The sequence below is a fragment of the Adelges cooleyi genome, unplaced genomic scaffold (assembly GCF_023614345.1).
Source record: "Adelges cooleyi isolate 19-005CV unplaced genomic scaffold, UGA_ACOO_1.1 ACOO_flye_CR_arks_rails_tigmint_CR_PRNA_574, whole genome shotgun sequence".
NCBI classification, from domain to species: domain Eukaryota; kingdom Metazoa; phylum Arthropoda; class Insecta; order Hemiptera; family Adelgidae; genus Adelges; species Adelges cooleyi.
The window spans coordinates 11,220,708-11,241,487 of NW_026096268.1; the positions used below are offsets into that span (position 1 = coordinate 11,220,708).

Consider the following 20,780-nt stretch of genomic DNA (forward strand, 5'->3'; position numbering starts at 1 on the left):
CAGTATGTATGACATAAAAAGTAAGGTACACAACACACAATACCCATTGCATCTGCAGTTCCTGTTGCACACTTCTTTAAACATTTCACACAAATTTTACCAATCTTCTTTGCTTTATCTTCTATATATAACATTAGGTTATTTTAAAGTACATACTTGGAAAATTATGAGTTTTTTTTAATTCGTTTTCATTTTGTAATGACCGCACCAATAATGTAAGCACATTACACAGTTCAGTGCACACAATTTATTAGCCATTATGCATAAGACAAAATAAAGTATTTCTATAGAAATTAACATAATATTTAAGGTAACCAAGAGAAATTAATTTTATTAGTAAATGTTAAGTGTCGTCATTACATAGAATAAACCAAATTAACTACCTATCTAAGTGTGCACACTTCACTAAATAAAATTTAAATAACTTCATATTAGGGGAACTCCCTATGTGGAGAAACTGAAATAAAATACGTGAGTATTATCTTTTTTATAATACTAATTAGATTATGTTTGGCCGAATTACATTAGGCGACTTTGTTACACAACGCATTTTATGCCAGAAAATAATTTAATACTTTTAAGTATGATACATGGTATAGAAGTTTGTTTTAATTTAAAAAATAAAAATAACATTTCCTTCAAATTAACTATTAATTAGCTTGGGCATCTTTGGATGTGTCCATTTTTGACAAGAACCGAATATAACCAACAGAATAAAAAATAATCAAGCTTACATCTTACAACTATAAAATTATGGAAAAGAACACACTAATCAAGTATAAAATCTTTAAGTATATTAAAAACGTATATATTTATATATACGTATTCCATTAATTATATTTTTTATATTATAATACGATACTACATAGAACACTTTTTTTGAAAAGTCAAAATAAAAATGTGGTCTAAACAAATACCTATCAAGCAATATTGTATCTATAAATTAGTGAAGCATGCTCGCGTTATTGAAATAAAAATAATTAATCACAAAGTCGATTAGAAACCGTTCAATCGCTATATAGTATCAAGTAACAAGTTGGTGTATGCGACACTTTTTAACCATGTCATAGCCTATTAAAAATGTGCAATAGACAGTAATTAAAAACCATATAAACAAATATAGCTAAATGCGAATAAAAAACCCCAAACTACGAATCGGTTAGTACATATTTCTTCAGTTGTAATATTTCGTTACCTGTAAAAGCATCAAGCAAACTATTTTTTCGACCGAGTAATAGAATTTCAAACAGACAACCATGTTGCACTCGGCCATTCTCAAAAAAATTGTCCTTTTTTTGGCACTGCTCTTTTGGCAATCGGTACAATTATTGGAAACCGGTTACGGATATCTGAGCAATATCCTCATCGAAAACAATAGTCTCTATGGTGATTTGAAATGTGCATACCTGTTCTGCGGATTGGCCCACATGCAGCTAGTGAAACTCTTAGTCGACCGCCCTTATGATACGCAAACAAAACTGTCAACCGGTCACATAAGTAATTACAGTCACACTATAAAATACCAGATAGCATCGTTGTACAGCGTCCAAGTAAAGTGTATGGGTGCCTTGTGGCTAGTGCATTTGTACACGAGTATGGTGACATGGTCTTATGACAATTTCAAAAACGAGGCGGAAGACTATAAGAAAATGGTGGCCACTACTGAATATGTAATTGACAAACTGCGCAAAGACAATACCGGATGCCGCAAAGGTAATGTATTTGACAGTTACGACAAACTAATCGAATCCAACCCGGATCCTACGCCTGACGTGTTGAAAGCCATGTTGACCCACGTTAATTCCAAAGCCGAAAAACTGCTGACGGCCAACTACATGGTGTTCTACGAAAAGTTGCGCAATGGTAAATTCGAAGAGACGCTGAAAATCAGAAACCTTTTCATGAACGGCTTGGGTTTGTACGACGCTTATAAGACGGATCTAATGAACGTGTACAACGTCAACGTGGACTGGTCCGACACGAGCAAACGGTTGGAGAAGTCTTGGTACGATGCGCGCACACTGAATTGGGCTATCGACAACCTTGAAAACATAAAATCATACTTAACGCTGTGCTATTCATTTTTACAGTTATTGGAAACCGGTTACAAATATCCAAGCAATAATGTGCCTATCGAAAACGATAGTCTCTATGGCGATTTGAAATGTGCATACCTGTTCAGCGGATCGGCACACATGCGAGCTAGTGAAGCTCTTAGTCGACCGCCCATATGATCCGCAAACAAAACTGTCAACTGGCCACATAAGCTAGTTACAGTCACATGCTATAAAATACCAGATAGCATCGTTGTACAGCGTCCGAGTAAAGCGTATGGGTGCCTTGTGGCTAGTGCATTTGTACACGAGTATGGTGACTTGGTCTTATGAGAATCTCAAGAACGAGGCGGAAGACTATAAGAAAATGGTGGCCACTACTGAATATGTAATTGAAAAACTGCTCAAAGACACTAACCGGATGCCGCAAAGGTAATGTCATTCGACAGGTACCACAGAACTAATCGAAACCAAACTCGGATCCTACGCCTGTACGTGTTGAAAGCCATGATGGCCCGCGTTAATTCCGAAGCCGAACAAACTGCTGGCGGAAAACTACATGGTGTTCTCACGAAAAGTTGTGCGATTGTCATTTCGAAGAGACGCTGAAAATCAGAAACATTTTCATGAACGGCTTGGGTTTGTACGACGCTTATAAGACGGATCTAATGAACGCGTACAACGTCAACGTGGACTGGTCCGACACGAGCAAACGGTTGGAGAAGTCTTGGTACGATGCGCGCACACTGAATTGGGCTATCGACAACCTTGAAAACATAAAATCATACTTAACGCTGTGCTATTCATTTTTGAAAATCTTAATGTTCCGGCTGACGTTGAAACACTTACAGTATTTACAAAACTATATCGAATCGGACGAGTACGTTTTGTACGCCCATCAATGGTACAACTTGGTCGACACATTTGGCAGCATGTTAAACTTGACCAAAGACCCGCACGTGAAGAGCTTGCTTACTGCTATCTATAATCTCTGTAACGGAATACAGAAAGTGGATAGTGTGGTAAGTTATGTAGTTTCAATACTGGTGTCGCTTTGTCTGTCTTTCGGTTGCGTGGCCGCCGAACCGTTCCTTATTACAGACGATAAAGAATTTAAAACACCTTATACGAGTGTAATTAAGAATGACATGGAACGTTTGGAAACTACTACTAGCCGCGTGCCAATCGAGTACAACAGTTTGGAAAACACCAGAGTATTCTTGTACTATCTCAGTCAGGTTTTTAAAAACGTCGATTTCCGTTTCATTCAGTTGCTCATAGAATACATAGATGAAATCGATATTGAAAATTATACGGAGCGGTTCCAAAATTTTCGTATAAATTCATAAGAGTTTAAGTACTTTTTAGTCTAACAACAGAAATTTGTAATTTTTATACTATTACAATAACATTAGTAGTATAATCTGTATGTCATTCCGTAACATAATTTCAATAAACTTGAATTTCCTAAACGATTGATTAAATAATATTTAATATAGAAAAAGATACAATTAATGAACTTAACAAAATTATGTTTTTCAGTTTCAGTTTCCATGTTATCAATTATCACTTTTCTTGACAGAAGTTTTTAAAATAAAGATTTGGTTTAGGTATGTAGTCGACATCTTAGCTATAGTGGATAAAGATTTCAATATTGATGTTTTTCTTCGAGATATAAATTATCATAATCCCTCTGTTGTAAATGAAAAATAAATCTATGGAAAGTTGCGTTTAGGTTTTGAGATGTATCGTTAGAAAACGCACAGTTTTAGGTACATTCCCAAAGATTCAAATCACTGTTGGCAACATAAAATGATAGCATTTTATGTAGAATAAATGAATGTTTTAGTCGATTTTCCTGTGTTAAAAAATTACTTTGATTATTGAAATTAATAAAAATAGCTAAAATTAGTAGGTATGATGCATATAATATGATCTTTAGATTAGTTGGTAAGGATAAATGGCCTAGGGAAATGTTAAGTTATAAGTCACTTATAACATCTCTAGCTGCATGAAAAAGTAATAATTTTAAATCTTTATTAGGTAGCTACCTATACTGATATCTGTACATATTTTTTAACCGTCGGCAGTCATCACGGGACGTCTATCAGATAGGTTAGGTTAGGTTAGGTCAGGTTAGGCGAAACCCTGCGTGTAACTGCAGGCCGATACTCTTTAATTTTAAGTTATATTTTATAAGTGTAAATCGTATGTAATAGTTGCAGTTAAATAATACAATTCTACCGCTTATTTAGTTTACAAAACAGATTGGTCATTCTATTTTTTTTTTTTTTTTTTGGAAACATATTCTTATAATTGTTCAGCCGAAGGCTCGGCCTATTTCATTTACATCAGTATGAACACAATATCAAAAAATGTGTTCACTAGAATACAAAACACACTTAGGTGGAAAACCATTTTGTAGCTCCAAAGCGGAGCAGATATGCTATTTATGAGTTGTTATTGGCTTTTATATAAAATTTGTATTTGCTATAATATTTTCACAATATGGTACCATGGTATCAGGCAAGCAAATTAAATAGTTTAAAAAAAATAAATAATACAATAAGATTTAGCCAAAAAAAACCACTCGTTTTCCAAAACAAAAAAGTAAACTGTGAAATTGTGTTTGTAAAATGCAAAAGTTCACTTACCGTAAAAACTTTTAAATGTTTCTACTCATTTGCTACACCTTAAGATATTTTAGAGGCCACTGTCATAGGAGATTTACATTCCTGATAAAAAATAAATAGTCTATTTAAAATAATTATAACATCTTCATTTCATTCCATTTCATATATATGAACACTTATATTACAATGTGCAACATAAATACATTACAATTCAAATGGTATCTATTTTACGATTATTGGAGTACTGTGATCAAATGAGACAATTATATGCATTTATTTATAATACATTGACCAATAAAGGAAAACATTAAACATTTAAAAAAATATTTTAGCTACGGTCTACGAATCATAAAACAGTAGTTATTTTGCAACACATAATATTTCAGATTAGACCAATATTTTTTCTGATTTTGATACTACACTCAACTCAAAAGTAAATGCAACATTTATTTGAATATGTATATTTTTACTATCAGAAAGGACATAGCAGCTAAGGTTAAATTATATTTTGAATAAGCTGGAAACTAGTTATTTAAACATTTTTATAATATTTAATAATAACATTTACAAACTACCCATATAATTGATAAAAACAAAAAAAAAAACACGCACCCTTTAAATATGAATTAGTACATAAACCTTGAATATTTATTTAAATAAACTTAAATTGAATACTTTAAAAAGTTTGAATTTTTAATTACAGCGAACGGCGATAGAATATTGTAGTAAATTTTTAGGTCTGAAATTTTGATATAAAAATAAATTTACAATGCCATAATATTGCAATATATAAAATGTTATGTCCTTTATTTGGGAAAGAAACAAAAATTTTGTAACGGTGAACATATTACTTGCCTGGAGGCTGCAAATGTTTAAATACACCACCGGCTGGTCTTGAAGCGAATACATTATTTTTTGAAAACCATGAATCTACGAAATTCGCCAAATGTCATAGCATCATCTAGAAATCAATAAAAAAGTATTCACATTAAAATTTATCAAACTATACAATGCTGTAACAGTTTAAGCTGTTGCAATTATTATTATTGCGTTTTTATATACAATGGCCAAATAAAGGGTATTATGACAAGCCATATAAAATCAATAATTTTGTCTATCTACTTGTTTGTTTTTTAAATCATTTAAAATCGTGTCTAAAAAATATATGAGAAATGTCATTAAATGAATATTCCAATATAAATTAAAATCAGTCTAACTGTCATAAAATAGTTTTGTAACATATTTCGTTGAAAAAGAAGATAAAAGCGTTTTACCTATTTTGGAACCCTTCATTGGTGCAGTTATTGCAACGATTTGCTCTTTATTTAGTCCATATTGGAGTCGTTTCTTCAGTAAAAACCATTTAACTCTTTCCTTGGTTACTAGGATATTATCCTTTACACCTTTTGCGATTTTATCATACATTTTTCCGAGTTGCTAAAATCATAAAATTTCTGATTTTTATACACAATGTGAATACTACTATTATAGAAATAATTAAACTAGAATTATTACTATTATATTATTCACTAAACTTATAGAGTATTTAATTATTATAATTTTTTTTTTTAATATATCATATATTAGGATAGAAAAAAATCATAATTACATAATTATTAAATTTTGATGTTATTAATGCTACAAATTGCTCTTCCGACATTGTGTGGACTAGAAATCATTATAAAAGTACTCATATTTAAATTTACCAAGCTTAATTATGCTATAACGGATGGAGTGGTTACAATTATTATTATTGCGTTCTTATGAATAATATTTGGTAATTATGGGTACTACACATCAAAATCACATAAGAGCAATAATTATATTTGTACGCTTGTTCAGTTTTCAAACAAACTACAATCGCGTTAACAAAAAAAATTCCTGAGGAAAGTCATAAAATTAATATTTCAATAGTTCTTACAATTAGTGTAACTGTTGTAAAACGTTTAACATTCTAACAAAATTTGTAAAAAAACAAGATAAAAGCGTTTAATATATATTTATATAGCTTTTTTTATCCAACTACCTTTACATTCTGCATTTTTTTTTTTTTTTTTACCCCCCACGCCTTATTCATAATAGTATAAATACCCCCCTTTACATGTATTTATTTTACAATATCTATTAATGCGTTATTATTATTTAACGTACTCCACCCGTTCTTAATATATTATCATCATCCCGTCCAGTAATTCCAAATTCCTTGCGCACGTTTGGGTTTTGTTCTATATAATCCATTACTTGAGAAATATGAACAGCTGGATATTTCTCTGAAATCCTTCTATATAGTTCGCCTAGTTTCTATAAATATGAAATATCTATTTTTAATAAACAATGGAATACTACTATTTTAGAATTCATGTGCCTTCAATTAAAAAGACAAAATGTAAAATTACCTTTGGATTTTTGCGAATTCTTGCGTTTGATGTATACAAATGAATAAACACGTATAAAAGCATAACACAATTTTTAAAATTCATTATTGTTTGTATTTTTTTTTCAAATGCGAAAATATTCGAATACTGTTCTACCGTGTTTAAAACTTAAATGGTTCTTCTTCGTTTAATGGCTTCTGTTAAAATGAATTCAGTGTAAAGCGTATAAGAATTGTATAAACGCATATGTAGTTTGTTTGTTCAATATATTTTAAAATTCAGTTCTAAAACAAATAAGCATGGCTATAGCCTACGAATCGTAAACAAAAAGTAGTTGTTTTGCTGCTTGACAAACACAACCAATTTAGCTATTACCTGTTAACTCATCCATCTCGTAACAAAATGTATTTATTTAGCTTTTTGTAAGCTTAATGTTTTATAGAATAATTTTTGACTTTCAAATCACACCTGCATTGATATTATTATTTTAGACGTTCTATTATTTGTGTTATGTTACTTTCATATGATTAGAATGGTGAACTTACCCAATCTAAGTTAGGAATCCTGGATTTTATTTCTAGGGTTTAATCATTTATAGCCTTTTTTTTATTAGAGTTTTTATATTATAATACCTAAATACTTTTTTTGTAGTTAGTTCAAAAACATGGGTTTTTATTATTTAAACAATACTTATGTACACTGTTTTTTTACTTTTTGTCTATGCCATTTAAATATTAACTCTGTTTCTTGGAGGATATCATTTAAAACTTAAATACTTACATATTTATTATAGCTACAAAAAAATGTTAGTATCCAAACGTGAAGTATTTGTATAGTGTATTAAATAAGAAAATTTGGTAACGCTTCAAATCGATAAATTCGTGTTTCGTTAACCTTCATATTTTAGCTTCGATGCAGAACAGTGAAGGTATTGGTTCTACTATGATGTGGGTTTTTTTTTGTGCGTTTGGGGGATAAAAGTTGAAAAAGTTTACTCTTTCACAGTTAATTGGAAAAAACAAAAAAAACATACTAGTTTTTAAGTTAGAACTTTTACAGGCTATAATTTCGAGAAAAAGAGTAGGATCTAGTTGAAATTTATAAGGAATATTTATTTGGTTTTTTATACGGTTTTCTCCGTCACAGTTCCAGCATAAGATTAAACTTTAATTTAAATGTTAGAATTTAAATTCTTCTTTAGAACACAACAAGTAATTAATATAAGGGTGGGGCAGTAAATCGGGCGATTTTTCAATGCATTTAAATGGGAAAATCGCCAGTTTCACTGCTCCACCCTTTACAATTTAAGTATCTATGAAAAGGTATTTTTAGTTGCATTTTGTTTTGAACATTGTCAATCTAGTAAAATAGAAGTATAATAGAGCTTAAAAAAAAAAAATCTATAAAGTATAACAAGTTAGTATAAGATTGATCTAAGGGAAGAATATAATACATAGATATTAACTTTATTGTTATTAAGCGATTACAATTTAAACTATGGAGTAAAAAACGATTGAAACATGAATCGTCGACCATTCCATCTAAATTTAACAAGACATTGATTTATTTATGTGTTATTTGATCCACTATTTTTTTTTGCGAAAAAAAACAGTACATTGGGGTCGGGGCATAGTAAGGACGGAGCATAGTGAGGACGGAGAGTCACAGGTTTACAGGAATTTTAAAATCTGAAAGTGATAAAATCACTTTTGAAAAAACGCTTTGATGCAAATCATGTGACTTTATAATCGATCATACATTTCAGAATATAATAGTGCCACTGTTTCGGAAGTCAAATTGTGATTATTGTGGATGTCTTTAACATTTTTAAATAATGATAACAAATTCCTCAAAAAAAAAAAAAAAATACTCATAACTTACACAATAAATAAAGTAACGCATGAGATGGATGGTTATTCAAATTTGTTCGGTTACATCGATTTTAAAGAGATAGAGTAATATTTCTAAAACTAAAACTTTATTGATTTAAATATGTATTTATTTATTAACAGAAACTAAGACTAAGCGGCTAAGGTTAGCTTATAATGATAATATGCAGAAAATTAGTTGCTTAACATTTTTATAATATTTAATAATAACAATTACAAATTACCCATATAATTGATTAAAACAAAAAAAAACACGCACCCTTTAATACTTTATGAATTAATACATAAACTTTGACTTTTTATTTAAGTATACTTAAATTTCTTACAAGAATACTTTAAAAATTTTGACTTTTTGGATACAGCGAACGGCGATAGAATATTGTAGTAAATTTATAACATTGATATAAAAATAAATTTACAATGCGATAATAATGCAATACGTAAAATTATATAAAATGTAATATCCTTCAGTTGGGGAAGAAACAAAAAATGTGTAAGAGTGAACATATTACTTGCCTCCGGCCTGCAAACGTCTAAATATACGACAGGTTGGTGTAAAAGCGAATATATATTTTTTTTTGAAAATCATAAAATGATGAAAATCGTCGAATGACATAGCATCATCTAGAAGTCATTTAAAAAGTATTCACATTAAAATGTATCAAACTATACAATGCTGTGACGAGTTGAGTAGTTGCAATTATTATTATTGCGTTTTTATATACAATGGCCAAATAAAGGGTATTATGGCAAGCCATATAAAATCAATAATTTTGTCTGTCTACTTGTTTGTTTTTTAAATCATTTAAAATCGTGTCTAAAAAATACATCATGAGCAATGTCATTAAATGATTATTTCAATATTAATTAAAATCCGTCTAACCGTCATAAAATAGTTTTGTAACATATTTCGTTGAAAAAGAAGATAAAAGCCCTTTACATTTTTATAACGTGTTTTTCCTACGTACCATCCATTGGTGAAGTTAGTGCTTCGATTTCCTCTTCACTTAGTCTATATTGTAATCGTTTTCTCTGTAAATATTCTTTAACTTTTTGCTTGGTTACTTGGATATTATTCTTTTTAACTTTTGAGATATTTTTGTACATTTTTTCGAGTTGCTAAAATCATACTATTATATTATTCAATAGGTTTATAGAGTATTTAATTATTATATATATTTTTTTTAAATATATCATATATTAGGATAGAAAAAAATCATAATTACCCAAAAAGTAAATTTTAATGTTATTATAAGATAATTTATTCAGGGAAGACTAGTACCAGAAATGGTGTGGAAGTAATAGTGGATGAGGAGATGAAAGCAAACGTAAGAGTTACAACGGAGTTGTAAGGAAAAGTGATAGAGTAATAATATTAAAATTAATTTTAGGGAGTAAGGTATTAAATGTAGTAAGTGCATACGCTTCGCGAGTAGGATGATGATGAAAGGTAAATTTTATAGGTCGATAGTGAGGCCAGCAATGTTATATGGGTCGGAATGTTGGGCAGTAGATAAGAAAACGGAACAAAGAATGAGTGTAGCGGAGATGAGAATGTTAAGATGGATGTGTGGAGTGACTAGGGAAGAAAGAACAAGAAATGAGTATATAAGGGGCAGTTTAGGAGTTGCATCAATTGTGGAGAAAATGAGAGAGAATAGGTTGAGATGGTTCGGTCATGTTATGAGAAGAGATGAGGCAGAGGCAGTGAGAGGTGTTTTGACGATCAATGTAGAGGGAAAAAGAGGAACACCAAAGACAAGTTGGGTGGACGGAATACAAAGTGATATGGTGATAGCAGGGGTGATTAAACGAGATGTAGAAGACCGGGCTCTATGGAGATGTAGGACTAGGGTGGCCCACCCAATGTAGTTTGGAGTGTAAGGCGATAATAAAGAAGAAGAATTATTATTATTTTTTTTTATTTTTTAATATATCATATAGGATAGAAAAAAATCATAATTACCCAATAAGTAAATTTTGACGATATTATTGCTACAAATTGCTCTTCCGACATTTCCGCAACTTGAAATCATTATAAAAGTACTCACATTAAAATTTTACGAAACTTAATTATGCTGTAACGTGTTATATGATGACCACGTCATCATATAGGTTACATGTTATTTAAATAAATGCAGGCAGTGCTTCCGGTGACTCGAGACTGATGACCAAACGATTAAATTTACAATAACGCTTAGTTGCAAATATAAAAGAAACGGAAAGGTATTGCTTTTTCGTCAGTCGACTTTACTGTAACCACAAGTCTTCCATCAAGAGTACTCGGCTGTCGATGTCCTTCTGCAAGGGTTAAGTTCGTTCATTTAATACCTTGTAGTCTCTCCCCTTTTCTCGTACACTTATCTTGCGATTCATTTGCACATCGTACCTATTATTTCTCAATCTCTTATTATTTTTAATCCTATGTAAATAACGGCTGTTAAACATCCGCGAAAAACCCGGACGGCAATCCGTTATACTCTTGTGCTCTGACAAGTTTCAGTTCAACCAATGTGTACATCTAGTGTCTATTACTTATCGTTGTCTTACGACAAACGGATAGAGTGGTTGCAATTATTATAATTGTGTTTTTGTGAACAATATTTGGCAATTAAGGGTACTACACATCAAAATTACCTAAAAACAATATTTTTTTAGTCCGCTTTTTCAGATTTCAAACAAACTACAACCCCTATAAAAAAAATTTTTTTTGAGATATGTCTCAAATGAAATTTTCAATAATTATTACAACTAGTGTAACTGTTGTAAAACGTTTAACATTCTAACACGATTTGTAAAAAAACAAGATAAAAGCGATAATAACTTTTTCTACCCAACTATCTTTACAGACGCATTCTGCATTTTTTTTTATTTTGTCCCAGACGCATTATTCATAATAGTATAAATACTCACATTTAACATGTATATATTTTACAAAATCTATTAATGAATTATTATTATTCAACGTACTCCAATAGGATGTACGTATCTTTTGTACATCCCTTTTAGAAATTTCAAATTCCTCGCGCACGTCTGGTTCTTTTATATAATCTCTTACATTATACATATAAACAGCTGGACATTTCTCTGAAATCTTGTTATAAAGTCTGGCTAGTTTCTATAATTATTAAATATCTATGTTTAATAAACAATGTGAATACTACTGTTTTAGAATTTATGTGCCTTCAATTAAAAGAAAAAATTCAAATTACCGTTGGATCTTCGCAAAATCCGCCATTTGCCGTATAAAAATGAACAAACAAACTAAAAAACTCAATACAATATTTAAAGTTCATTATTTAGATTTTTTTTTCAATGCGTAAGACTGTTTCGCAGTTGTTTAAAACTTAAAATGGCTTCTGTTACAGCGAATTCAGTGTAAAACGTATAAAAGTTGTATAAACAAATATATATTTTGTTTGTATAATTAAATACTTTATTGATTTAAAAATGTATTATTTTTTTTAGATCAATATGAAAACAAGTTATTATTATTTAAACAATACACGTGCAAAATATTTTTCTGCTTATGCACTACAACTTAATACCTATAAGGGGTATCTGTCTCTCAGAGTTTGCCATCTTAATTCACGACATTCAAACTATTTTAATAGATTTCAATTTCTGAATATTCTGTTTCACACTTAAAGAGCCGTATTCATATATTTGTATACACAATAACTCAATTACATTATTGCTCAACTCCAGCCTAGCACTTGTAATGTCATAATATATTTACCATCTTAACTGAGTTTAAATCAACGTATATTTAAATCAAATGATCTGATATGACTTTATAAAATGTGTAGGCATTCCAACAGTTTCTGTTTATTTTTTTGAGTACTGAAACCAAATGAGGCAAATATATGCATTTATTTATACTACATTGTGCAATAAATGTATTTCTTGAGTACGGCTACGAATCATAAAAACAGTATTAGTTTTGCAACCTAACCTGGCAAACACAAAAAATGTATTACTTGTTAACACAAATGTGTATTATGTGTACTATTTGTGTTTTAGGCATTCCTACAGATTCTTTTTTAGCCGACATATTTATACATGAGTAAGCTTATACGTATAAAAATGAACAAACAAATTAAAAACGTAATACAATATTTAAAGTTTATTATTGTGGTTTTTTTATAATGCGTAAGACAATCTCGAATACTGTTTCGCAGTTGTTTAAAACTTAAACCTTAAAGCCTAGCACTTGTAGTGTCATAATATATTTACCATCTTAACTGAGTTTAAATCAACGTATATTTAAATCAGATGATCTGATATGACTTTTATAATATGTGTAGGCATTCCAACAGTTTCTGTTTTTTTTTTTTCGGTACTGTAACCAAATGAAGCAATTATATGCATATATTTATATTACATTGTCCAATAAATTTATGATACATGAAAAATATTTGCTCGGCTACGAATCATAGAAACAGTAGTTGTTTTTCGGTTTGACACAAACAAAAAATGTATTACTTGTTTACACAATTGTGTAAAATGTGTATTATTTGTGTTTTAGGCATTCCTACAGATTCTGCTATTTTATTCAAACCGATATATTTTTACATGAGTAACCGTGATATTTTTTGCGTTTAATACAAAAATGTTTTTTTTTCCATTATTTTAACAATACTAGTGCATATTACTATTTTTCTACTTATTTGCTACACCTTTAGATTTTAACAGGCCACTGTCATAGGAGATTTACATTCCTGATAAAAAATAAATAGTCTATTTAAAATAATTATAACATCTTCATTTCATTCCATTTCATATATATGAACACTTATATTACAATGTGCAACATAAATACATTACAATTCAAATAGTATCTATTTTACCATTATTGGAGTACTGTGATCAAATGAGACAATTATATGCATTTATTTATATTACATTGACCAATAAAGGAAAACATTCAACATTAAAAAAATATTTTAGCTACGGTCTACAAATCATAAAACGATAGCTATTTTGCAACACATATTTCAGATTAGACCAATATCTCCAGTCTACTTTTTAGCTATTAAATCTTCAAGAAGTTAAGTTTTCCGATTTTGATACTACCCTCAACTCAAAAGTAAATGCAACATTTATTTGGATATGTATATTTTTGTTATCAGAAACTAGGACATAGTAGCTAAGGTTAATTTATATTTTGAATAAGCTGAAAACTAGTTATTTAACATTTTTATAAATTATAGTTTTTTAAAAATAACATAAACAAATCACCCAAAAAGTAATTAAATACAAATAATAATTAAATACTATATTGATTTATATATGTATTTTTTTATTAAGAGAAACTAAGGCTAAGCAGCTAAGGTTAGTTTATAATTATAATATGCAGAAAACTAGTTATTTAACATTTTTATAATATTTAAAAATAACATTTACAAATCACCCATATAATTGATAAAAACAAAAAAAAAACACGCAACCATTAAAAGTTTATAATTTAGTACATAAACCTTGAATTTTTATTCATATAAACTTAAATAGAATATTTTTAAATGTTTGACTTTTTGAATACAGCGATAGAATATTGTAGTAAATTTATAGGCCTGAAATTTTGATATAAAAATAAATTTACAATGCCATAATATTGCAATATATAAAATGTTATGTCCTTTATTTGGGAAAGAAACAAAAATTTTGTAACGGTGAACATATTACTTGCCTGGAGGCTGCAAGTGTTTAAATCTACCACCGGTTGGTCTTGAAGCGAATACATTATTTTTTGAAAACCATGAATCTACGAAATTCGCCAAATGTCATAGCATCATCTAGAAATCATTTAAAAGGTATTCACATTAAAACTTATCAAACTATATAATGCTGTAACAGTTTGAGCTGTTGCAATTATTATTATTGCGTTTTTATATACAATGGCCAAATAACGGGTGTTATGACAAGCCATATAAAATCAATAATTTTGTCTGTCTACTTGTTTGTTTTTTAAATCATTTAAAATCGTGTCTAAAAAATACATCATGAGCAATGTCATTAAATGATTATTTCAATATAAATTAAAATCAGTCTGTCATAAAATAGTTTTGTAACATATTTAGTTGAAAAAAAAGATAAAAGCGTATTACCCATTTGGGAACCTTTCATTGGTTTAGTTAACGCTTCGATTTCCTTTGCACTTAGTCCATATCGGAGTCGTTTCTTCAGTAAAAACCATTTAACTCTTTCCTTGGTTACTAAAATATTATCCTTTACAGCTTTTGCGATTTTATCATACATTTTTCCGAGTTGCTAAAATCATAAAATTTCTGATTTTTATACACAATGTGAATACTACTATTATAGAAATAATTAATCTAGAATTATTACTATTATATTATACACTAAACTTATAGAGTATTTAATTATAATAATTTTTTTTTTTTAAATATATCATATATTAGGATAGAAAAAAATCATAATTACATAATTATTAAATTTTGATGTTATTAATGCTACAAATTGCTCTTCCGACATTGTGTGGACTAGAAATCATTATAAAAGTACTCATATTTAAATTTACCAAGCTTAATTATGCTATAACGGATGTAGTGGTTACAATTATTATTATTGCGTTTTTATGATTAATATTTGGTAGTTAAGGGTACTACACATCAAAATCACATAAGAGCAATAATTATATTTGTCCGCTTGTTCAGTTTTCAAACAAACTACAATCGCGTTAACAAAAAAAATTCCTGAGGAATGTCATAAAATGAATATTTCAATAGTTCTAACAATTAGTGTAACTGTTGTAAAACGTTTAACATTCTAACACAATTTGTAAAAAATAAGATAAAAGCGTTTAATATATATTTGTATAGCTTTTTTTATCCAAATACCTTTACATTCTGCATATTTTTTTTTTTTTATTTTACCCCAGACGCCTTATTCATAATAGTATAAATACTCACATTTTACATGTATTTATTTTACAATATGTATTAATGCGTTATTATTATTCAACGTACTCCACCCGGTTCTTAATATCTTATCATCATCCCGTCCAGTAATTCCAAATTCCTTGCGCACTTTTGGGTTTTGTTCTATAAAATCAATTACTTGACAAATATGAACAGCTGGATATTTCTCTAAAATCCTTCTATATAGTTCGCCTAGTTTCTATAAATATGAAATATCTATTTTTAATAAACAATGGAATACTACTATTTTAGAATTCATGTGCCTTCAATTAAAAAGACAAAATGTAAAATTACCTTTGGATTTTTGCGAATTCTTGCGTTTGATGTATACAAATGAACAAACACGTATAAAAGCATAACACAATTTTTAAAATTCATTATTATGTGGTTTTTTTCAAATGCGAAAATATTCGAATACTGCTCTACCGTGTTAAAATCTAAATGATTCTCCTTCGTTTATCGGCTTCTATAACAGTAAATTCAATGTAAAGCGTATAAGAATTGTATAAACGCATATGTAGTTTGTTTGTTCGATGTTTTTTTAAATTCAATTCTAAATAAAATAAGCATGGCTATACCCTACGAATCGTAAACAAATAGTAGTTGTTTTGCTGCTTGAAAAACACAACCAATTAGGTATACCTGTTTACTCATCCATCTCGTAACAAAATGTATTTATTTAGCTTTTTGTAAGCTATATGTTTTATAGAATAATTTTTGGCTTACAAATCACACCCGCATTGATATTATTATTTTAGACGTTCTATTATTTGTATTGTGTTTCTTTCATATGATTAGAATGGTGAACTTACCCAATCTAAGTTAAGAATCCTGAATGTTATTTCTAGGGTTTAATCATTTATAGCCTTTTTTTAATTAGAGTTTTTATATTATGATACCTAAATACTTTTTTTGTAGTTAGTTCAAAAACATGAGTTTTTATTATTTAAACAATACTTATGCACACTGTTTTTTTATCACTCAACCCCTATCCCTACCCCCTATCACTCACCCCCTATCTCCCATCTTTATCTCCTACCCCACCCCACTCAGTGTGGTAACGCTTTTTTCGTTACTTATTTTTATGGTTTTGTACCGGCTAATTCTCACCCCCAACGTCATCTTCAACCCCATTTTTTTTTTGATAACGCTTTTTTGGTTATGTGCCAGAGCTAAGACATGAAAATGTCAAAAATACTCATAACTTACATTATTTTAATCATATTTTTTCGGTTACATCGATTTAAAGAGATGATAGTATTACGGAATAAAAAAATTAAGGGGAAAGAGTAATATTTCTAAAACTAGAGAAACAATCTAAAAAAAGTGATGTCGTTGTGTACAACTTTTAAAGCAATAAATATATAATTTTAAGCTTAATTAATATGTGAAAATAGTGTAGAATAGGAGAAAAATAGAAGAGACAAAAACAAACATGATAATACTTTTAGTATTTATGATAGTGATCTATACTTTATAACAAAGTACCACACCCCTAGCACTATGGCAAAAGCGTAGGGAAAGGCCACCCTTTAAACCATAACATGGAGAGTTATAAAAAGACAAAGTTACTCCCCCAGGGTTCTCGAATTCCACCCAAGGAAGGGGGAAGTGATGGAATGATAGGGTAAACCTGGCTCACTCCGATTGTCATCCAGCGACCGTGAACTGAGAAAAGAAGAGGCAGATAAGAAAGCAAAAGAAGAGGATGAACTCGACCGACTGCGACAACTGGGTCCATTCCGCTTGTGCGATGAAGTAGAATTTATGGTAATGATGATCAGAAAAAAGCTAGATGAACAGAGGAAAAAAGTTAGGCTCCAGGATTGGAGATGGAACACCTAAATGAAGATGAGGTAGACAAAACTAGTGTTAACTCAGTAACGGACGAAATGATGCCCTAAGGATGCCCTCTAATGAGGTATCTCCGGTAGTAGTCGCGGAACCATGGAGAAAGCGACGGAGGGTCGAAGAAGAACAACTCACTAACTTGGAAGCGAGTTTGGGTCCGGTGACATTCAGGGCCTTGAGGATGATGAAGTGGCCATTGAAGCTGGGTTGCGCCTTGCGCTGGCGCAGGTCTCTCGGCTTACGACGGAGGCGGATGGTGCAAAAGAGTCAGGGGAGATAGCCGAGCACATTGTGGCCATGGCTCATCAACTATGCGGAACGAGGTTCGACCATTATCCAGGCAGCAGTCCATATGAGGCGTTCCGGAAGGCCAAGGCTGGAAAGTAACGACAGCAGGATCCCTGGCTAAATCAGTAGTTTTATTTTTCAATATTTAGTCATTCTCATTTATTGTATTGTGTTTCATTTATTGTGTTTTGTTATATTATTCATGTACATTGTATAATATATTGTAATGCTATTTTGTCACAATAAACGATGTAGGCAGCCCTGTAGTAATGCCGATTGGCTAAGTCCCGGGGTCGTCTACAATTCTGACTTGGAAAAAAAAAGGTATACTTATTTCTGAAGACTATTTACCATCTTAACTGAGTTTAAATCAACGGATATTTAAATCAGATGATCTGATATGACTTTTATAATATATGAAGGCATTCCGACAGTTTTTGTTTATTTTTTGGAGTACTGTAACGAAATGAGGCAATTATATGCATTTATTTATATTACATTGTGCAATAAATGTATTTCTTGAGTACGGCTACGAATCATAGAAACAGTACATGTTTTGCAACCTAACCTGACAAATACAAAACATGTATTACTTGTTTACACAAATGTGTATTATTTGTGTTCTAGGCATTCCTATAGATTCTGTTGTTTTTTTTAAACCGACATATTTATACATGAGTAATCTTATACGTATTTGCGTTTATTACAGAAATTTTTTTTTCCATTATTTTAACAATAATCATGCACATTATTTTTCTACTTTTTTACTACACCTATAGATATGTAAAAATAACATTTACAATTCAAACAAATAGTAATTAAATATAAATAATAATTAACTACTATTTTGATTTATATATTTATTTATTTATTAATAGAAACTAAGATTAAGCAGCTAAGGTTAGTTTATAATTATAATATGCAGAAAACAAGTTATTTAACATTTTAATAATAACATTTACAAAATACCCATATAACTGATTAAAACAAAAAAAAACACACACCCCTTAGAGTTTTAAGAATTAATACATAAACCTTGAATTTTTATTTAAATAAACTTAATTGAATACTTTAATAAATTTTACTTTTTGACTACAGCGAACGGCAATAGAATGTTGTAATAAATTTATAGCCCTGAAATATTGATATAAAACAAATTTACAATGCAATATGTAAAATGATATAAAATGTAATATCCTTCAGTTGGGGAAGAAACAAAAAAAGGCTGAGAGTGAACATATTACTTGCCTGGGTCCTGTAAACGTTTAAATCTACCACCGGCTGGTGTTATATATATGCATATAAGAAATGATTTTCTTTGAAAACCATAAAATTATAAAACTCGCTAAATTTCATAGCATCATCTAGAAATCATTTAAAAAGTATTCACATTAAAATTGATCAACCTATAAAATGCTGTAACAGTTTGGGTGGTTGCAATTATTATTATTGCCTTTTTATGTACAATGGCCAAATAATGGGTATTATGAAAGACATATAGAATCAATAATTGTGTCTGTCCACTTGCTTGGTTTTTAAATCATTGAAAATCGTGTATAAAAAATACATCATGAGCAATGTCATTAAATTAATATTCCAATATAAATTAAATTCAGTCTAACTGTCATAAAATAGTTTTGTAACATATTTCGTTGAAAAAGAAGATAGAAGAAGCGTTTTACTTTTTCTGGAACCCTTCATTGGTTTAGTTATAGCTTCGATTTCCTTTTTACTTAGTCTATATAGGAGTCGTTTCTTCAGTAAAAACCATTTAACTCTTTCCTTGGTTACTAGGACATTACACTTTCCAGCATCTTCGATTTTTTTATACATTTTTTCGAGTTGCTAAAATCATAAAATTTCTGTTTTTAAGACACAATGTGAAAACTACTATTATAGAAATAATTAATCTAGAATTATTACTATTATATTATTCACTAGGTTCATAGAGTATTTATTATAATTTTTTTTAAAAATGTATCATATATTAGGATAGAAAAAAATCATAATTACCCAATAAGTAAACTTTGATGTTATTACTGCTACAAATTGCTCTTCCGAAATAAACCCAACTAGAAATCATTATAAAAGTACTCACATTAAAAATTACCAAACCAAATTATGCTGTAAGGTGTTATATGATGACCACGTCATCAATGTACGTAACATGATGTTTAAATAAATGCGGGCAGTGCTTTCGGTGACTCGAGACTGATGACCAAAAGATTAAATTAACAATAACGCATAGTTGCAAATATAAAAGAGACGGAAAGGTATTCACATTTCACATGTATATATTTACAATATCTATTAATGAGTTATTATTATTCAACGTACCAAAATGGGAGTTTTGTATCTTTTTTTTATCCAATCTAGAAATTCTAAATTCCTTGCGCACCTTTGGTTTTTTTATATAATTTTCTACGTCAAACAAATAAACACCTAAAGGGCGTTCTTCTGAAACACTTCTATATAGTTCGGCTAATTTCTATAAATATTAAATATTTAATTTTAATAAACAATGTGAATACTACTGTTTTAGAACTAATGTGCCTTCAATTAAAAAAAAAAAATGTAAAATTACCTGTGGATTTTTGCGAATTCTTGCGTTTGATGTACACAAATGGACAAATAAGTATAAAAGCATAACGCAATTTTTAAAATTCATTATTGTTTGTATTTTTTTTCAAATGCGAAAATTTTCGAATACTGTTCTGCCGTGTTTAAAACTTAAGTGCTTCTTCTTCGT

The 20,780-nt window shown here is 29.6% G+C and overlaps 1 protein-coding gene across 1 annotated transcript; it reads right to left on the bottom strand.

The window, feature by feature from the left end:
* Window positions 1-19,278: 19,278 nt before the first annotated feature.
* On the bottom strand, window positions 19,279-20,780 carry LOC126843066 (uncharacterized). Its single transcript, XM_050580374.1, has 5 exons — window positions 20,616-20,780; window positions 20,369-20,519; window positions 20,045-20,103; window positions 19,714-19,876; window positions 19,279-19,395 (listed from the first exon to the last, which is right to left on the bottom strand). Exons 1-5 carry the CDS (start codon window positions 20,697-20,699, stop codon window positions 19,319-19,321), a joined length of 534 nt encoding a protein of 177 aa, XP_050436331.1. The 5' UTR covers window positions 20,700-20,780; the 3' UTR covers window positions 19,279-19,318.

Bases quoted from the DNA above. Each gene is read 5' to 3' on its own strand.
- LOC126843066 (XM_050580374.1), bottom strand. From the start codon at position 20,699: ATGAATTTTAAAAATTGCGTTATGCTTTTATACTTATTTGTCCATTTG. The intron at 20,520-20,615 runs GTAATTTTACAT...TAATATTTATAG, and splicing joins GAATTCGCAAAAATCCACAG to AAATTAGCCGAACTATATAG. The intron at 19,877-20,044 runs GTAATTATGATT...TTATGATTTTAG, and splicing joins CATCAAAGTTTACTTATTGG to CAACTCGAAAAAATGTATAA.